At 39.6% G+C, this 21,316-nt stretch overlaps 1 protein-coding gene across 2 annotated transcripts in view; it reads left to right on the top strand.

Annotated features, from left to right (window-relative positions):
* The first annotated feature begins 3,888 nt into the window (after positions 1-3,888).
* The window catches only part of Wasl (WASP like actin nucleation promoting factor), a 51,697-nt gene continuing 34,269 nt past the window's right edge, over positions 3,889-21,316 (top strand). Inside the window, exon 1 of one of the 2 annotated variants that reach the window (XM_029478386.1) lies at positions 3,889-4,378. In XM_029478386.1, coding sequence (XP_029334246.1) covers positions 4,271-4,378 — 108 coding nt within the window. In that variant the 5' untranslated portion in view covers positions 3,889-4,270. The remainder of the gene's footprint in view (positions 4,379-21,316) is intronic. The other variant, XM_021164665.2, reaches the window with a different exon arrangement.

Genomic DNA, 21,316 nt, shown 5'->3' with positions numbered 1-21,316 from the left:
GAGAGGCCCATTGGACTTGCAAACTTTATATGCCCCAATATAGGGGAATGCCAGGGCCAAAAGAATGGGAATGGGTGGATAGGGAAGTGGGGGGGCGCTATGGGGGACTTTTGGGATAGCATTGGAAACGTAATTGAGGAAAATATGTAATAAAAATATTAAAAAAAAATAAAGTTAAATTCTCAAAAAAAAAAATAATGGGGACAGGGGAAATACTGAAATTCTATTGTAAACTCAAAAATAAAAGAAATAATAATAAAAAAAAGAACTTCAGCATAGAAAAAAAAAATAAAAAAAATAAATCAGTTCTCCCACAGCTGGACATCATCAGTACCAGCAGTTTTGGCTCCAATGGCTGAATGCCATGGAACTCTGTGTGATGCTATTACCAATTCTCCCATAGAGAAGGGTGTCACTATATTTTAATTTACTACATTAACCAGGGAAGTAGTGCATTTCAGAGGACCTGTACATCCACAGTGACAACTGTAAAGAAGTAAAATGGGAAGTGTGGTCACAGTAGTATGGGTGACACCTGAAAATATCCCCTCACTTCCATAAATACATTACTACAACGTTTTCCGTCAAAATGAAGCACTCACCTTAAAGAATAATAGCAAAGAAAGCAGTGGAAAATAAAGTTCTAGGAGAGAGTTTAGTATAGGGAAAGGAAAGCACATGAGAAGTGAAATCCAAGACTTACTTTTGTATTTGTTCTATTTCTAGACTTTTAATACAGCAGCTGTACTTTAGATGAAGATAAAAAAAAAAAAAACCCTACTCTTTTTAGCCTAGTGAACTTCAAAACATCCAGCTGAAGGAGACTCAAATGCTTATTTCCTGGACTATATCCAATCTCTCAAACTGGGCAAAAAGAATTTGAGATAAGAAAAGGACTTGCCAAAGAAAACAGTGAATGCTGTCTTGTGCTCTGCAGGAGGAGTTATGCTATCAAGAATAAAAGTCAGGGGACTGGCTAGGCTTCTTGAAACAAATACTGCTAATACTTCTTGATACCTGGATGAATGAATAAAACAGAATCCTTTGTGCACAGTAAAGAGGAACTTCCCCGATACTTTGTTCTTCACATGTCCAAATGCATAAGGAAGTCGTATTTCCAACGAAATGTTCGCACTTACATTTTCTTGCTTTATGACTATCAAGGTATTGGGGAAAGCCCTGAGGTGGGGATGGGGAGGCTAGAAATAAGAACTCACGTTGAAATTTTGTGGACAAGGTACTATATTTAAGATTTTTGTGGAAGACATAAATAAATTGGGATTAAGGAAAAAAGCATTATGATAATGACAATTTTTAATCTTCAAGTCTAAAGAAAACAGACAACAGTGAGTGAAAGCTGTACCGAGGTAAGGCCTCAAGATTTCTTGAGGAGGAAAAGAGCAGACAATTAGAAGAAGCACAGGCTAGTAGACTGGAACTCAATCGGTCTCTCCTAAGAGGTTCTGAAACACATACCAGGCCACAGGGTTTTTTTTTTTTTTTTTTTTTCCCCTCTCATATCTATTTTCAAATCAGTTTGGTGGTCAGTAAGAGCTGGTATTTTTAGTTTAAAAAAATGTTCATTCTAATTTTGTGTACATTTTAAAATGAAAATAGAATTACATCACTTTCCCCTTCCCTCCCTCCAGCCCCACCCAGGCATCCTTTCTCCAACCCCTCCTATGCCACCTCCCTACACACATTCTTAAAATAGTTTTAATTGCTTTTTTGGGCTTTGTTGTTTGTGGTGTGTGTGTGTGTATGTGTGTGCGTGCGTGCTCTTGCACTCACTCTCGTGTACTCACATGAGTGACAGAGAGAGAGACAGAGAGAGAGAGAGAGAGTGAGAGAGAGAGAGAGTAGAGAGAATAGAATAGAATCCAGGACCTTGTGCACATTAAGCAGTCATTCTCTGGTCTAGGTCCTAGCTAGTTTCTTGGATTTTACTAATTAACAAGCCTGTCTACAATTATAATATTAGCAGTTTGGTTACTTTAGCAAAATGGACTAAAACAATCTGGCAAAATCTGTAGCCTGATCACTAAGAAAAAGAATATGTTCTAAATTCATGGACATAGATTTGAGAATTGTGTAAGGCTATGAATTAAAGGTTTTTGAAAAATCAGGCTTATATAAAATGGATGTAAAAATACATGCTTCAATACTTGATCCTCTAAGACAAAGAAATACATAACAGACCACTAGCAATGATGGTTAAAAGCGAGACAGGCCGTGGGTACTCACTGTGTATCAGGTACACTATAGCACTTGGTTTTCTCTCTACATTTTTAAAGTAGGTCTACTTGTCCCAAGTTCCACTATACTACCTCCGTGAAACAGTGATTTTATTTTACAGATGAGGAACCTAAGACAGAGAAGCAATTCCCGGATGTATTTAAACAACTGTCTAACTGGAACTTCAACCTTGAACCAACCGCAGCCTATGTTTTCGGATAAGGAAGTGTTCGAGTTTGAAAATGTCAGGGCTGAAACATTTCTCAAGAACTTGTGATGATCTTGGCTGTCACCAGGCTTTCAGTTGATAAGAGGTGCATTTTTAACAAATCATAAACTGACTCATCTTCCAGGTTTGTTAGCCCCATGGTTCAAACATTTCTTGTATTTCAAATGGTGCCTTTTACAAACCTATTATTTTATAAAGTTTTGCCACGTTTAAAGATTATTTTTTGTTAACATTAATATAATTTGAGATATCCATATACTATGTGAGAACTCCTAAGAGTATACTCGCACATCCTCTGTTGTAGGCTTGCTCTTCATCACCCAATTTCATTATGTGCATTATAGGCAGTTTTACTGCTTTGTTTTCAGTTCTTTGGTAATAGTTTATCAATGTATTGAGAGCTATCAGAAATTTACCAGAGTTTGTCATAAAAGTTGAATATGCAACTGTTTAATTAGAACTAAGTAATTAGCAAACATCGTTAGTACAACTTATGTGATACGTTGTATTAGTAGTAGGATGTACATTTTATAGAATTGGCTGTAATCTGGTTTGTCATTTCTATATTCCAATTTTTTAAAATTAAAGCTTTTTAGTTTTCAACCAATGATTTTATACTAACCTTTAATATTATGAAACACAGTAATGAATTCTCATTATTTACTTCTGGGAATATTGCTCAGCTGGCTAAGTATGCACCAGGCCCTAGGTCCCTGCACCTAGAATACAGAGCCATGAAATTAACTCGTAAGGAAAAAAGAGGTAAGGCGTATTCCTACACGACATTCCCAAACGCGTGCATTCATCCTGAATTAAAGAGACAACAAGGTGCTTCCAACTTGAGATAGAGAAAGATTGAGAGGGGTAGTTTCCAATTCACAAGGCAAGGAAAAAACTACACACACCTATCCCACGAGATCCGCCAGGCGGGTGGTGGACGCCTTTTGCGAGTCTGTTTTTGACATCTCTGAAGATGTCTTTTCTGATCTTAGCACTGTCCCTCCACGCCCCGTTGGCGGCCGGGACTAAGATCTAGAAACCCGAGGCACCTGCGGCTCTGACCAAAACCACGCCGGCCGACCTTTCTCTCCAGCTAATCTAGACCTCCCTGACAGGCGGCCTGAGTTTCTCGCTTCGATGCCTAACAAACACTGGCTACGCGGACCGGACGCTCCGCAAAGGTGGGCGCTGCTGCAAGGGGGCGTCCGGCTCCGCAGCGTAGGAGACCCGCCAGCCCTGCCTCGCTCTGAGTCTGCGCACGCGCGCGGTGGTCATTGGTGGGGGCGACTAGCTTGCAACAAGGCCTCAACCGGGATGAGCCTTGCCGCTTCCGGAAGGGGCGGGGCCTGGGTAGGACACGCCCTGGCACGCAGCAACCGAGGGGGTGTCCCGCCTTGCCGAGTTTCCGGCGCTCTCCCCCGCGTCCCGCGTCCCGTGGTCTCGCCCGCCCCCGCTGCCATGTTGGATTGTGCGGCTGCCGCCGCCGCCGCCGCCGCCGCCGCCGCTGCCGCCGCCGCCGCCAGAGGACTGGAGGAGTAGGGAGTTTAGCGCAGCCGCCGGAGTGCTAGGACAACGACCATCCAGCCCGAGCGGAGCAGGGCGGGAGCCCGGAGCTTCCCTGTCGGCGCGCGGCCCGAGGGCGCCTGCCGTCAGCTCCTTCCCTCGGCCTCCGCGCGCCGGAGGAGCGACGACGGGATGCTGCGGCTGTGACCGCTGGCTCGCGCCCCTGTCACCCAGAGTGGGACCCGAGTGCTCGCCCGCCGCCAGAAGTGACGACCCTGGACGCTCCACCCCAGCGGCGACACCATGAGCTCGGGCCAGCAGCCCCCGCGGAGGGTCACCAACGTGGGCTCCCTGCTGCTCACCCCGCAAGAGAACGAGTCTCTCTTCTCCTTCCTCGGCAAGAAATGTGTGGTCAGTAGCCGAGACCCCCCCCCCCCCCCCCCCCGTCGCCATCCCCAACGTCTCCTGGCGGGTTCGGGCTGGAGGGGTGGGGGGGACTCAAGGGTAGGAGGGAGAAGGGGGGCGGGCTCGGCACGGCTAGGGTGCTGCTGCTGCGGGCCAGGCCTCCAGCCTCCCGGGCCCTGGGGCTCCCCTCACCCTGCTCCCCGGGTGCAGGCCTGCCCGGCCGGGAGCCACCTCCCCCAGCTGCTGGAGAACAAGGGAGTGTCACCTCCGTAGGCCTGCCCAGTAGCCCAGGTCGGCCGGGCCGGGCTGGGTCCGTGCCCTTGCTGCAGGTTCAAACTTTACTCTAGACCACAAGGGGATTTTCTTCGTGCATCAGCAACTTAAGATCTCAGGACAGGATCCCAGCATTGCCCCTTGCTTCACTTTCCACTTCTGGATCTGGGTTATCTTCCTTAACAATGCTAGAGGTTTTTGGAGTGAATAGATGGGGAAAGAAGCGAATCGGATTTTCGGTCCGCCTTAGGATTCCGGGAGAGGATAAAGTGCAGTGCAGGTTCATGGACACTTAGGATCAGAGCAAGGACAGGAAATGCGCCTGCTCCCAATTGCAAAACAACAAACAAACAAAAAAAAAAAAAAACGGGGTTTATTTCTCCAGCAGAAACTAGGCCTAGTTTCTGCTCTCCGCCCCACTGTGAGTTTTTCTTTTCCTCCCTTGCGTTGTGGGGTGGGGTGTGGGGAGCTGTTCTCTCCAAAGCCATGCGTAGGGAAGCGACAGTTTCTAATAGCTCACGGCCTTTGGGATCAAAAGTGGTTCTGAGTTTGGTGCTGTGAGGAGGCCCATTCCAACCCCAGATGGCGGATTGGGAGCAAGCAGTTCTGTGGGAAGGGGAATGGGTGTTGTTGACGGAAGCATTCATTACATTGGCTGCAGGCCTTCTGGGGGTGGGGAGGTTCTCTGGGTGAAGGCCTTATCTTGATCTTCCTGAGGTGACTGAGTTGAAAGGGGGATTGTTGGAATGCTAGCCGGCTCCCTTTCTGCCGTGTTTGCTAGCTCTCGCAGAGCGTGTGTCTCTGGAACCCAGGAAACACCCGGAGAAGTTTCAGCCGAGCAGAACCATTTCATATCCTCCCTGAGCAATGTTGGAGATGTCAGAGTCAGACTACACCTCCTGAAGAAGTTAAGAGGAGACAGTTTGTGGAAAGTTACAGATTAATTGTTAACTTCATGAGCTGACTGTTCATATCGACTTTGGGAAACCAAATCATTCCATCGGACTTAAGATGTATTTCTTGTTCTAAAATTTAAACTTTAAAGAACACTGCGTTCACTGACTAAAGTAGAAAACAGTGGTTCAAAAAAAGAAGAAAAAGAGTTTGGGAGAAAACTTACTTTAAAGATGAACCGAGTCCGTCCTCTATAGTTCTTTAAACAAATGAGAAAATGGAGCTCTTGGCCCCAAGTCACATAGTAATTTAGGAATGTAACTGGAACTATATGCCCAGTTACTTTGTACTTTCCACTACATCATGTTGTTTGGTGAGGATTTTGTTCCCCTTATTGATTTGTCTCTCAAAGGGGTGTTAAAGGAATAACTACTTCATTTTTTACATAAAATTAATAGAAATAAAATGTAAATTTCTTAAAGCAGCATTAATTTTTGCATAATTTTCAGCTTAGGGAAACCTTTTTTTTATTTTTAGTTTTAGTTTAATATGAGCTGCCTGCGAGCAGGGTAGAGGTCAGCTTTGCTGGTCTAGTACCTTTAGTCTACAGTCTATCAAACATTAAGTAGCTCACGGTGTTCACATACCAGGCCCATGAACTTCAGGCATGGCAGACATTCATTTGTGTTCTAGTGTATGCGTTGCTCAGAGCTTACTGTAGTGTTTACCCAGGGTTTCAAGGAAATGACAGATGTGGGAGTATATTTCTATAGACAAAGATAGCACGGCTCACTGTAAGCATAAGTGGGTTACTGAAATGGTTACAAGTAGTCAGTGCTCAATTTCTTTACATTATATATTATTAATCAACTTTACCTTTTGAATTGCAGTAACTTAAAACCGCATTGTTGTTGCTTTCTCTTGTGAAAATTACTGTAAAATATGAAGCCTTTGGCTTAATAGAGAGCAATGTAAAATTGCTGTTATGGAATAATCCTTATAGGCTTTGCTCAATGTCTTTTTTTGCTTTTTGTTTTGTTTGTTTGTTTGTAGTTTAAAGCAATAGTGAAATAAATGCATTCTCATAAATCAAGCAGTAAATTTACAGGTCAGACCAAATATAATAAGCAGATACATTGAGAGCTCTATCTACAAAGTTAAGAAATGAAACCATTATATGGTGCCAGATTTTAAGTAAGTTCTTCATCCCTTCTTTCATCGAACAAACGTGCATTGGGTAATTGGATGATGAGGTCAAAAATCAAGATTGATGCTTGCCCTCAGGGAACTTGGTGTTTGAAGAGGGAAACAACACGTAAACTGATGAGTCAGTCAGTCAGTCCTTTACAAGACCGACAAGATAGCTTTGTAGTCTAGTCAGGCAGTGTGGGTTTAAGCTCCCGGTCAATTTGAACAAGCCTCTTTACTTTCCTGCTCTGTCTTTGCTTTTTCTACCTGTAAAGTTAGAATGCTGTCTCATGCAGTGGTCGTGCTGGTAGGGAGTATATATAAATCTCTGAAAACTTGTTAGAAACGGATGGAGAACTATTGAGTGATGGGAGAGTAAAGGGAAAGTTTGATAGAATGGGCAACATCTGAGCAAGATTAACAGGTGCTAAGTAGGTTGATAAATGACAAGAAAGGACTTGGAAAATAAGAGTTTGTTAGGGAACAGGGATTCTGCCTGTATTTCCACGTTCATGTATATATTGGAATCACTGTAGAAATATTAGACATGTGTGGGTAGGTTCTATTCCTTGATAATTAGGTTTCCTAGGTCTGAGGTAGAGCTTGATTATTTTTTTTTTAATCCAGGTTAGTGGGAAGATTTGAATATATACTACAATTTGAGAGTAGAAGTTTATTTCTGTGGGTAATTCTAGAATTGACCCATTGGAAACATTGGATGTCACATTGACAATCATAGGCTTTCTTTTGCTCGAGTTTGAGTTTTGTGAGTTAAAGTTAAAACAAGTTCTTTGACTTCAGCAGTTCTTTGTATTAAGATGTCAAGGTACATTCCATAACTAAGAGACAGGTACAGTTGAGGAAGCATTGTTAGTGGTGAGCCACATATAGGTCAGGGCTCACTTTGACAGTATACTTGGGTAAGGTGAAGGCAGTGTAGAAATGAACTATGGATTGTGAGAGGTATGACACAGGACATCCCGAAAGTGTTTGTAGATGCCCCTGTAAAGTAATAATGAGCCTGAACTAAAGCAGTTTATAGGTAGAGAAGTCAAAAGACTCTTAGAATGATTAAGTCCCACTTAGATGTAGAGGGTGAGGCAAGGGAACTGCAGTAAAGGCGGATATTAAAGGAGAGCAGAGAAGTATGTAGGCACATACATTTCTCATTTTCTGGAAATAATTCATTTTATGGAAGAAATGACTCTTAGAAATCTGTTGCTATGGTATAGTTTCAATAAATAGACTTTATGGAAATTAGGATTTCATTTAAAGTCAAATGTAATAAGTGAATATGTGAATAACTTGCATGGAGTTAATAGTTCTAATGGTATCATTACCTGGAAGTATAGTCTCATAAACTTAAAGAGCAAGATTCACTTATCTTATTTTAAAGTACTGCTGACTTTCAGGTAGAGTAATAGCTAACTTGTGCAAGGCACGTGTACATTCACCCTTCTTCATTCCTCCATGTGGAGTTTAATATCTGTAGTTCCCAGTAAGGAGCGGGGAAAGTAAAACCTGTGGCCACTTGGGTCCAGCCCCCTTTCTGAATGGTTTGAAACTGGTGAGGATTGGCCGACTTTTCCCTGCTATACTCACCTGTTTGTTTGGTTTATTTCCTTGTTTTGTTTTTAACTATTAGTGATTGTTAAGACACTATTAGTGTCTTTTCTTAATCAGTAAGAGTTTTGCCTTAATTTCTTTTACTTCCTTAGCCCTGTTTTTATTGCTCATCTTCATTAGTTAAATTGTGTTTCCTCACTTTGTATGCAGTTCTAGGAGATGGACCTAAAATCTTGGTATTTTTCTATAATTTTCACATCACATACTTTTTTTATTTTGGTTTTTCTAGACAGGGTTTCTCTGTGTTGTCCTGGAACTCGCTCTGTAGACCAGGCTGGCCTTGAACTCAGAAATCCGCCTGCCTCTGCCTCCCAAGTGCTGAGATTAAAGGCGTGTGCCACCACGCCCGGCCACATACTTCTTGATTGAATAATTATAATTGGTCATTTGATTCAGACTTAGGAGCCTAGTCAGCATTTCTCACTGCTTGATCAAATTGTAAAAAACTTCATATTCTTGACAGATACTATTACCTGGAGTTCAGTTTCTTCATTAAGCAAAGTGGTTTCATTCCCCTGCTAAGCTAATATCTTCTTGATGATGGCCTGCATTAATTAAGGCAAGGGTGGTAGAATAAAGTAGGATATGCCTTTCTCTTTGAGCAATGAGGAAAGAAAGCTAAAGTTCACTGGATTTGGAATATACAACCATGAAAAGTGCCCTCCTCTGTGGTAGGAAGAAGGTAAGGACCAAAGTATGACAGAGAAGGGAAGATTGGAGCCTACTTTGTTGTGTAGAGTGGACACATTTCCCAACCGTCACATCTACATCTATCGGTCTTACTGAGAGGTTTTAAAGAATTTCATAGTTAGAATGGGTGCCACCTATGAAGTACTTTAGGGATTTGTAGAAGCATGGGAAGAGAGTTGTTACTGAAATTAGTGTTCCTTTACATTTCCCATTGATGGAAAAAAAATTTAGATCAGTTGTAGCAATTTTGTTTTAAGTCAGTTAAGTATGAAGTCTATAAAGAAGAGCCTTTCAATAGACCTCTTTAAGGAGGTTCATACTTGTTCTTCTTAAGCCGGTCCCTGCCCCCTTGTTCTGCCACTAATTTGTTCCTCTGTTATGGACAGTGTTGGATATTTTATTTAAAATACAGCATTCCAAAAGTTATCCTTTAGCTTTAAAATACTACTTACAATTAATACAGACTTGTTGAGTGGAGAAATAAAATGAAGTCTACTGGAATAATACAGAACACCTAGGACCTTCATTATTACCTGTGTCAGAAAACGTTGGCTGACGTCCTGAAGAGAGGAGTGGCATCCCGTGCCCATGGTGCTGCTGAACAGCTTCTATCATGTAGTCAGTATTGTATGTTCAGAAACAGAATATGTATGTATTTATTGAGACAAGGTCAATAAATATAGCGCAGACTAGTCTCAAACTTAGGATATAGGTGTGACTGAACTTTAATTCCTAATCTTGTGCCACTAACTCCAGAGTTAGGGATTGCAGATGTGTAACCGTGACAGCCTAACAGTTAGGGTGTAAAGCATGGTATATTTCAAGTTATAAAACCTGGGAAGAGTAAGATTCAAATGAAACACATGTTGATAATATCTCATTTGTTTTTTTTTTTTCTGTCCATATTCCACAGATTTTTAAATAAATGATTTTAATGGAAGCATGGTGCTTGCTTTTTCAATTTTAGGTAGAAAAAATAATTTTAAAAGAGTAGATGAAGTTGAGCTTTGTTACATAATATTTTGTAGCTCTAAAAGTCACATCTTTCTTCCCATATTTAACAACCTAGTATTATTTTTACTATAAAGATTCTGGAAGCAACACAAGTCAGTGCATTCTTATTTACCTTTATAAGGTATGCACTGTTATTTGTAAATATAACTTTTTACTGGTTTACAAATAACCTAAAATAGTAATTATTTAACTGGTATTAGTTATTAAATAGAAGCTGTTTGGTATCTTCAACTGTATTCATAAATGGTGCATAACAAGAATAAATCTTGTTTATTGCATCACTATCAATAACTTACAGAACTAGGGGATGATTCCATCATTTTAATGGTAATAAATGGTAGTAAAAAAATAAATAGCACTCTAACCTCACTTTTTAATTTTCTGTATAAATGTGTGATACAGTGATAACTGGCCTAACATAAGGAAGGTTCTGAGTTTTCAGGTTGGCCAGAAATAGGAAAACTCCCTTTAGAAATAGAGTCAAGTGAAAAATATGTAGTAAGTTTATAGTTTAATTCTCATTACCATTTCAGTATTCTAGACTTTAGGGTTCCTTTGTAGTAGTAATTTGTTTAGACTTGCTAAAGGAATCACATCTGTAAAAGAAATGCTAATGAAAGATTTGCTAGATTGAAACAAAGGGGACATGGTAAGGAAGTCCAGGAACGCATGATAATGTGTTGGGGTTATCACAAAGCTGTATGCTCGGGAACAGTATCAAAGTCTTTCTTTATTTACAAAGTTAAACATTCATCTTAGGTTTGAAAAAGCTGGGATTATTTACAGACAAAATACCAGACCTGTAGTTCCAAATTTTAAAAGTAAAAAAAAATCAAATCTTTACATACTGTTGATGATTGAATATTGAAAGGTCTCAAGGTTACCAAGGGGAACAGTGTAGTCCTTGTGTGACTTGACCAGCACTGGAGCAGGGTGACATACTACTTTTCCGGCTGCTGTGACAAAATGCCTGACAAAAGCAACTTGCAAAACAAAACGTTTATTTTGGCTCACAGTGTGAGGGTGTGGCTCATCACGGAGCTTGGCAGTGTCAGAGCTGTGCTAGCATGCCAGTGAGGCAGAGGGAGTGAACATAGGCTGCCCAGAGGTTACTTGTAGCCTCACTTTCTCCTTTTGTGATGTTTATTCAGTTCATGACCCCCTCTCCCATGGTTGTTACTGCCCATTTAGAATGGTTTTGCCTTCTTCCATTAAGGCTGTCTGAAAATGCCCTCACAGGCACTCCCAGAATCTCTCCTAAGTCATTCCAAACCCAGTGAAGGGACAAGGAAGGTTAATGATCACAAGTGTTTTCCATAAGCAGTTGAAGGACTAGCGAGATGCTTAATTTACCAAAAAATAAAAACAGAGTATTTTATATATTACACAGATCTTTTTTTTATGCTAGAGGTATGTTTCCTTGTCCATTTATACCTATTTTATTCTTTTATTCTTTCATTTAATGCCATTCTATTACATTGTATGAAGGTATAGTTATATGTAATTTATTGGTCTCTATTAATATAATAGATGCTATATTTAACCAGGTACCATAAAACCAGGTAGTTTATAGACCAGTGTATTCTCTCATTGTTTTAGATTGAAATCTCAGATCAGCAGCAGAGTTTGTTCCTTCTGGAGAAACGGACCGTGAATCTATCTCCTACCCGTCTTCCAACTTCTAGTAGCTGCTAGCAATCCTTAAGGTTCCTTGACTCCATCCAGTCTGCCTTTACAAATAACATGGCATGTTGTACTCATTCTGTCTTCTCCACTTACAAGAACACCAGTCATACTGCGTTAGGGCCAGCCTTAATGACTTAAACACCCGCCTTCCCAAATAGGATTGCCTTCACAAGTGTGAGGGTTAGTATTTCAATGTAACTTTCAAGAGGACACAATTCAGCTTGATATCAGTATGTTTTTTGACTTTCAAAGGAAAGTTTTTGTAATATGATAAACATTCAAATGTGCCCTTTCCAGTATTTATATAGAATAAATTGTAAGAACTAAAGCTAGGACACAAGCATTACCATGTGGGCAGATAACTGCCTAATCAGTCCTGTCCTCCACACAATTGTTACAAACTGCTTTTTCATCACTGGCCAGCATTTTCAAGATGTCGTACTGTAGGTGAAAGAATCTCACTGTTTGTTTTGTAGGTTTAGTGAAACTGAACAGCTTTCATATCTGTTGAGCACGCATAGTCTTCTTAGGCCATTTATTTCCTCTTAGTAATTTGGAAGAACTGTTGATTGGTATTGAATAGTAAGTAGTTCATATCATAGTATTTGGGTAATTTGTGGTTTACCTTTTGCTAAAATTATCTTTATGCTAATGGTCACTGAATACTAAATTTTCCTGTGGGTGTTACTGTAATCTTATATCTTTTTTCCCCCTCTGTTTCAAAAGCTTTATTTTCATTTGATTCAAGGTTTGGGAGGTGAGGGGCTCTAGAGCACTTACAGAGTTGTTTAGTGGTAGGAGAGACTCAGATGTCAGCTGACTGCTATAGAGCACAGGGGCCTCTGGTAGGCTTCCAGGACTTCTGGTAGTACTTAAACTTCCCCAGGGACAGCTGGGGCCTAGCCAATCCCATCTTCTTAAGCTTTACCTCCTCATCCTGGAAGTGGCCCTTACAGAAGTTGTAGAAATGAGAGACCCTCAGGTCAGAACCCAGGGCAAGAAGATCCAGAAAGCCCTGGTTCAGGTTCTCCAGCGCCCTAGCTCTACCCCCATTCAGTCTAAGAAGGCTTCTGTACGTCCTCAGCAGCCCGGCCACCAGCTGTTTTGCATCTTGTATTGACAACCCTGAAGCTCTCTTTCTCAGGAGTTTAGGAAGAGATGGTAGCCCAGAGAGGCCGCTGTAGGTTTCCTGAAGGTACAGAAGAACCAGCAGTTACTGTAGCCTCCACCTCTGATCATCAGTGATGCACAGTGTGGGAGATAACTTCACCTATGATGGGGACTGGTTCTGGGGCTGGCAAGAAGGTGCTGCTGGAGAGAGTGGAAGGCAGCTGAAAGTTTAAAAGTAGGGAGTCCCCCATGTCTGTTCTGTAGAAACACTGTTGAAGCAAGACGCAGATCTATCTAGGGCCTTGGATGACTTGCCTTGTTATATCAATATTTTTTATTTAATATATTTACTAATTTTGTTTCACCTTTTGAAAATGGTAATTCAAACTTTTGGGTTTTCAGGTGAACTTAAAGCTAGTTCTATATTCTCTTCTGTTTCTTTCATTTGCTTGCTACTTGTCTGTCTTCAGTGAGTATAGCTTTACAATGATGATATAGCTTGATGAGAGTCAGGCTTTTAGTACACTTTAGTGTTTCCTGTTACATTATTTTGGTTGTACTTAGTACCTAGTACTAAGTATTCTTAGTAGAAAAGAGTGTGCTCTTTCACTAGAAAACAGTTGTTTGATTTACAGTAGCATTGGATTTTAGGTTAATTACAAAGAATTGATACACTGAAACTTCTTGTTAGCTTTGTTACCTGTTGCTGTGGTGAAGGAGAAGACTGACAAAAAGCAACTTAGGAAGAAAGAAGTTACTTTGGCTCACAAGTTAGATTAAAGTCAGCAGATATTTAAGAGTTAGTCACATTAAATCTACAATCAAGATCAGAAAGAAATTAATGCATGCATACTAACTGCCCAGATTGCTTTCTCTATCTTAATTCAGGACCCAAACCCAGACATGTCCACAGGCCAGCCCAATCTAGACAACCCTTCAGTTAGACTCTCTTGTCAGGTGATCGTAGATTGTGCCAAATTGATAATTAAAATTCAGATTTCCTTTGCAGTTTTGTTATTTTCTTAGGCACTACACATTTCTTTAAGTACAAAAATATCGCTCAGATATACTTGTTTAAATAATACTTAAGCGTGCATGTGTGTATACAGACACTGCACTGCCTAGAGTTAACAGCATTCTTCCTGCTCTTCCCCTGTGCGGATTAGGCTCCTCATGAAGATCTTTCTTCTCAGTGGCTTGACTCCCATCCTTTTTTATGCATATCTACATATCTCTATGTATATCTGCATTCTAAAAGCAGTTGTATGAAAAACAGATATATCTATCCCATGCCTTTTAAGAGTATTTTTTTTTAATTTGGAGTCTTAAATGGATGAAAAGCAGACTAAAGTAACTGATTAACAGGTACCATGGCTATCTACAGACAGACAGCCCATCTTGATTGCTCTGTATCTCCCCTCATCCTTTGCTACATTATTTTAAAGACACTGACTCTTCACCATTATATGTCTATCATCCAGTCATTCTAAGTAAAAGATTGATCACTATTATTATCTTTTGAAACAATTGGCTTCTAGTTTCATTGATTTTAGTTTAGTAGATTGATACTACTGTTTTATTTTCTATTTTATTGACTTCTATTCTGGTCCTGTTGTTTTCTTGTGCTTAATTTGCATCTTCTAGGTATTCTTATAGTAGCAAAATTGATGCCTGTACTGTTATTTTTAAAAAGTGAATATAGGGGCAGAAAGCTGACTTATCAGTTAAGAGTATTTACTACTCTTGGAGAAGATTTGGGTTCACTGGAAAGAGAGGCCCCAGTATTGCAAAGTATTGCAAACTTTATATGCCCCAGTACAGGGGAATGCCAGGGCCAAGAAGCGGGGAGTGGGTGGGTAGGGGAGCAGGGCAGGAGGAGGAGGGTATAGGGAACTTTTGGGATAGCATTTGAAATTTGAAATGTATATAAAGAAAATATCTAATAAAATTTTTTTTTAAAAAAGCTATAATCATAGTTTAAAAGCTGTCGCCATTGAATATGTTTCTTTTACTAATCATATTATTTTCTTTTGTTATATCAATTAAAAATAATATATTGCATTTTCCATTTAGCATTCTTGTATATATTTGAATATTTTTCTGACTTGGTTCATTTTCTTTTTTAAAAATAAAAGTCACGTTATTGAAAATAATTTACAAGTCTTAACATGTAGTGGTATTAATGTAGATACTCAAACAAGCTCTTGCCCAGACCCAAAGTCTTTATATCTTAATGTTCGTTCCTTTTCTTGTGTCTGTGATTATAAGCGATTTCCATAAGGAAAGATTTATTTAGGCTCACTCCATTACGGATATAGTCCAGGGCTGGAGAGATGGGTCAGTGGGTAAGAGCGCTGACTGCTCTTCCAAAGGTCCTGAGTGTGCCACAGTGGGTGTGGAGGTCAGAGGACAGTTTGTGGGAGTCGCTTTACGCTTTGTACCATGAGTCCCAGGGTTGGAATTGAGGTCCTCAAGCTTGGCAGCTGGAGCCTTTGACCCATTCAGCTAGCTAGGCAGCCCTTTGTGGAGATTCTAAACCCCAGCAAGTTGACAACCAAAATTAATGATTATAGTGGTCTTAATTATTTTCCTATTCTGAAGAACTTTTGGCATTTCTCATAAGTCAAACTTAGTGGTAGCAAATTTCCTTAATTTCTATTTGAAAAACTACCTTTGATAAACAGTTTGCTGGATACAGAATTCTAAGTTGAGAAGTTTTTTCCTAACATTTTAATTACTTTATGATTCTGAATGTTTGCTTGATTTCTGAAGACAGTTCATTGTAATTCTTGTCTTTATCCTAGAATGAGAGAACATTCTTCAGTGAACTCATCTCCAATGTGTACTTCAAATTGAAGCACATTTAGTGAGCCCTTAACTTTTGAAACTAATAATAACTATGTTTTTCCTTTTTTAAAAAGAAAGATGCAGAGAAGTTTCTGAGGCTTTTTCTCACTTTGGTTAATTGTATTCTGACTGTAATTTTATTGTGGCCCAAAGCTGTGCTCATACTAAGCACCTGGCTAGTGTCAATTGAGTTTGGCGGTTAGGAATTCACTATTGGAATATGTGGCCATAGCAGTAGCTTCATGCATGTACTCATGTACATTCTTACCAGAGGACTCGTGTTCGTGTAGCATTTTATCCTGGTTTTGGTAGTGTTCCATAAGCTCTCTCAGCCCAACCTGTTCCTTTCTAAAAACAAGCTTCTTCACAGAGTGCTAGGAAACAGCTTAAAGTAATCCAGACAGTTATGCAATGCACAGCTGGGAGGTTCTGGAAAGGCTCTGACAGCAGTCAGGTGACTTATTTTAAAATTACTTCTTTCTCACTAGAGACAATGTCCATCATTAAAGATTTACTGTTGTGATTGATGGCTATATAGTGCCTGATAGCCACAAACCATGCAGCTTTAGACAGTTGAAAGGTTGGTACAAACTGAGATGCTCAATATGAAGAAGTATGCTCTGGATTTCAAGACTGAGTATAGAAAGAATGCATCACAGCACACCATGACACCCGATTAATGCTGACATGCAGGAACTTTGCTTAATTTAAATAACGTTTGCTAAAAGTCATTTCACTTCTGTTTGCATTGAGACTACATAAACATTTGAAGTCTCATTTGTCTGCCTTTTACTGGGCAGATTGCTGAGTAAAGTCAACATCAAAGCAGTGACAACCTGTGGATCTTATGCAGAAGTAAGTAGTGCTTATATTTTTGTTCAGACCTTAACAGGCGTTGTTTCACATGAATTACGAAATAAAAGACACCCATGCATACTTACTCTCAGATGACATCCTGTAGGCACACTCACCCTTTCTTTTATGGACTGTTCCCTGTCAGCGCATCATTACCAAAGGACATAATTAATTGTGGATTTAATGCTTCCTTAGGGAAATATTAAGTCCATACATTCCAACACAGTATTGTGTTATAGGAAAGTGGCTTTTTTGATTTGGTTTGCTTTTCTTGTTTTGTTTGTGTTTTGTGTGGAGGTAGGGGTGGGGCTGATAGAAGTGGGAGATAGAAATAAGAGAAACAGGATCCCTGAGGCAAACTGGCTAGCTAGACTGAGTCAGTAAGCTCACTCTGCCTCATTAAATACAGTAGAGAGGGATTGAAGAAAGCAGCACCCAATGTCAACTTTCAGTGTCCATGTGCACACATGCAAATGTGTATATTGCATGCACATGTGCAAAAGGTTTTTGAAGTATAATTTATATGATGTAAAATATGCAGACGAGAAGTGATACACTATGTAAGTTACCTTCAAAATAAGCTTAAGAATATCTAATACTTCAAATAGAGTGTTTCTATCCAATTGTTTTCTTTCTTTGTCATTAAGGCTTTGTTTTGCGTCTATGTTACTACCTAGGTTTTCATTCTTTGCTTACTAATAGTCCGTTGATCTGTGGTATGTTTGCTTATTCTCATATTTATTTAAATCGTCTGTGGTTTTGAGTGGAGTTTCTTTCAGTGTTTACAGAAGAGGCTGCTATAATTGTTTCATGAACTTTATGTACATCTTTGTTTCTAATGAATACCTGGAAGAATTCAGTTACCAAAGGGTGGATGTATATTTCTCTTTATAAAGAACTGTCAGCCAGTGGCCCTGCCAATTTTGACCTTGTAGTTCAGCTGCTTTCTCTTCAACATTTGCTGTGGTCTGTGATTTGGTTGCTGGGAGTGAATATGGAACGGTCTCCCAAGTGAACTTGTTCCCCCTTGAGGACTGCTGATGGCTATGGCTAGTTACCATTTGGGCATTTTGTTCTTTATAGAATTTTCTGCAGTTTGTAATGCTTTATAGCCATTTTTTATGTATTTGGACATATGGCAGCACTTAGAAATGTTTCTGACGTCTAACATTGTCTTTTCTAACGTCACATCCAGTGATATCTTTTGGTTGGCTACTCATTTTAATTATCATAAAGACTACTTTTTTCTTTTTAAAAAATGTTTTTTGATTTCTAAGATGTTTTGACCTATTCTGAATTAAGTGTAATGAGTCTAAGTTTTTCTGTTTAGTTTTATTATTCACCACCTTTTTGTTTTCACACAGAGTGCAGCAAAAGAGTCCTGTGCAGTGACTGTAGGAGCCTTTCATTGCAGACAGATTTTGTCCAGTTTGCTAATTGAGTACAGCGATTTGTAAAGGTTACTTCATTGACTTGGAGCATTTTCTTGGAGCCCTTTTTCTTGCTTAATGGACTTTATTTGTCCTCTTATTTTGTGTTTTTAAAATTTTTTTGTTAGTATAATATTGAATTGATTATTGCATACTTATCCTAAATCTTAAAATCAGTTGTGGTAAGACATACTATTTTTTTCTTTGCCCTGTTGTTGAGCCAGCTGTCTTCCTGGGTAAGTAAACTGTGTGTGGTTATGATTAATATTTCTGTGTTGGTACAGAAATGTTTTTGTTTGTTTGTTTCTTGTTTATTGTGAGGTAGTTTGGTTTTCGGGCCCACGCCCTTTAGTTGGTACTTTTATCTAGGACTGAGCAGGTTAGTAAACATGTTTTAATTTCCTCTTGTAGTAAACCCATTTCTTCTAGGGCTAATGATTAAGAAATACAAGTAAGTTTCTTAGCACAACTTGATACAAGTTCCATTCTAAATAGTTATTAATAGTTTTATTTGGAATTCTGTAGAGAAAACAATCTTAGGATACTTCAGAGAGGAAGTTTCATTTCTGATTTAGAAATACCGCAAAGTAAATTGAGAGCAGTGCGTCATAAGTGTAAAATGGATATAAATCTCACTTTCTGCATTTACACATTCTGTTCCTGGGTATGTTTCCTCAGTGGCAGTGCACTTGCTTAGCAGGCCTGAGACCCTGGGTTCTACACCTAGCACCACAGCGGGGACATGGGTAGGGGGCTGGGGGTTGGGGGATGGGAACTCCTTTCCGTCCTTTACACCATTTACCAAATACAAAGCCTGTTGTATTTTTTTAACCTGAACTTGTATACTAATACATATCATGCAAGAGAAATTCATGAAGCAGAGTAAACTGGAGGCAGAGTATCTCTGAAGGGGCGATTATAATATCTCTGGCAAAGAGAAGTGTAAATCTCAGATCTTGTTGCTACAGTGCTATACTGCTTAGGGGAGAATTGCAGTCTCCTCATGCCCTTTTAGAAAGTAGCAGGACAGTAAATATTTTCTGTGCTGGTACAGAATAGGGCTGAACACTGTGGGCTCCATCATGGGGCAATTTGAATATCAAGTCTACTCCCTTGTATGACAACGAGCATCTTAGTAAAACATGTTTTAATTTCCTCTTGTATGAAGCGTGCTTGTTCTAGGCCTGCTAGCTAAATACAAATGCAAGTCAAGTCAAGCCGCATATATAAAAGGCAGAGCAGCACTTTGTTTATCATTGATTTCTTCCAAGAGTTGAGAAGTAAAAGAATGTGTGTACTGTAGAATGTCTTTAAGAACTGTAGTCTTAGGTAAGGTATTTAAAAAACAAAAAACAAAATGAAACTGACTTTGACTGACTTGATCAAAAAGGAATTTATTGGCTACCACAAGATCTCATGGAATCCAAAATAAAGCAGCAGTGAATCTTGAGCAGCAGTAGGGTCAGTGGATCAGCTCTTGGTCAGCTTCCCTATGTTGCTTGTCATAACCCATTGCTGCTCGAATCAAGAAGTTATTGGGAGCTGATCTGAGTTGAAAGAAATAAAAGAAGGGAAGAAAGCAAGCCCTTATAAGCCTGAATATGCTGCTTATTCAGGGCCATTAAAGGTTGTCTTACGTGGTTATTTGCTATCAGATTAGCAATGCTTTTCTATGTCCTTCCTCTTTGATCGTTTATGTGGAAGGCCAACAAATTAAGCATGGTTGTACATAGATGTAGGTACCTGTCTGTGGCTATATTTAAGGGCTTGGCTAATAGAGAGTTACAAAACAGAATGTCAAACATAGAATTCGAATCCAAAGCCAGTTACTTTTACTTCTTCCTGTTCTGGTTAGGCCTTTACCTCTCTGGGAGACAAAGCTTGCTTGTAACTGTAGCTTCTGTGGCTACATAGCATGGTATTAAGCAATCCTTACTTTTAATTTCAAAGCATGAGGCTCAAATGCTAATTTTTTTCCTAGATTGCAGTTTGTCAGAAAGATGGTCTTTTGCAAGACTAATACCATGATGAGACTTGAACAGGTCATTTAAGTTTTAGAAATCCAAACATATACCTGATTTTAAAGCAAAAATAGCTATGTAAAAATTAACACGTTTCTTATCTACTTGGCTGCATTTCCCAGCTGTTCCTCTCCTCTTTAAATCTAATCACACACAAAAGGACTAGGAAGGTGGCCCTGGGAACTAGTTTCACCTTCATGCTTGCTTAGGGCAAATGCTTAGAACTTTGTTTCATCCTCTGCACATTTGTTATATACTCTTGGCTTTTCATTTTACATCTTATTTGGTTCACATAACCTTCATTAAGAAGAATCTTTTCTTCCTTTCTTTAAAGCCACTTATAATACCCTGTTGTACAGTTAAACTGGTTTGTTTAATGGATTAAGCAAATATTTTTCTTATAGTGCAAATTTTAGTTGTATATAATTTTGGATAATTTTCAGGTTGAAAGATTTAAATTAGTGTAGAATTTTTCAATCCTTAATGATTTTGCTAAAAGTATTTCTTTTTTTTAACATGAGTTACCCTTTATTTACCCTTCCTTAAGTAGACCAAATACTTCATTGAACTGATTTTAACACTTACATGATAAGACTACATTGTATATGTAAACACTTGGATACTATACATTTTATGCACTATTTACTTGGCCCAATGCCCTTTTTTATTGTAGGACACAAACTGTTATTCTGGTGTTTTCTAGATTTTTTTTTTTAACCATGATAACTTGCCTCTTAGGATTCTTACAGGCCAGTTACAACCCCTGCCCCCCTTTAAAAAATACTGTATATTATTTTGCTTCTGTAACATTTCTCATTCCTCAGAAGCTTCTAACTGCAGTGTTTTGTAAGGGAAAAAATAAATTCGTTTGTTTGGGGGCATGTAGTAGCTTTTTGTCTGATCTATTTCTTGGTATTTCCTATCCACTAAAGAAGATTTAGCATAACTCCAACCCTGACCCTTTATAAGAAACCAGTCCACTGGAAAAGAAGACTCACTGGCTCCCATTTTCTCTCCTTCCCTCCCTCCCACTCTTCCCCTCCCCCTTTCTAAGAGAGGTTTAGTCGGCACATTGCAATAGTAGGGGCATAAGCATAGAGGAATTGCCTCTGAGAGAGGGTGGATTATGGGGGCTTTTACTTAAGAACTATTGTCTTTTGACTAGGACAGCCCACCATGCAACTCCTGAACCCTGCCAGGGAAAGGAGAACAGTCTTGAGAGGTGGGCATTTGTTTGGGGGCAGAGGCTGCACTCAGTTATATCATTGAGAGGTGGGCATTTGTTGGGGGCAGAGGCTGCACTCAGTTAT

The sequence above is a fragment of the Mus caroli genome, chromosome 6, assembly GCF_900094665.2.
Source record: "Mus caroli chromosome 6, CAROLI_EIJ_v1.1, whole genome shotgun sequence".
NCBI lineage: Eukaryota > Metazoa > Chordata > Mammalia > Rodentia > Muridae > Mus > Mus caroli.
The sequence above is the reverse complement of the archived record's forward strand: the minus strand, read 5'-3'. Positions and strand labels throughout refer to the sequence as shown.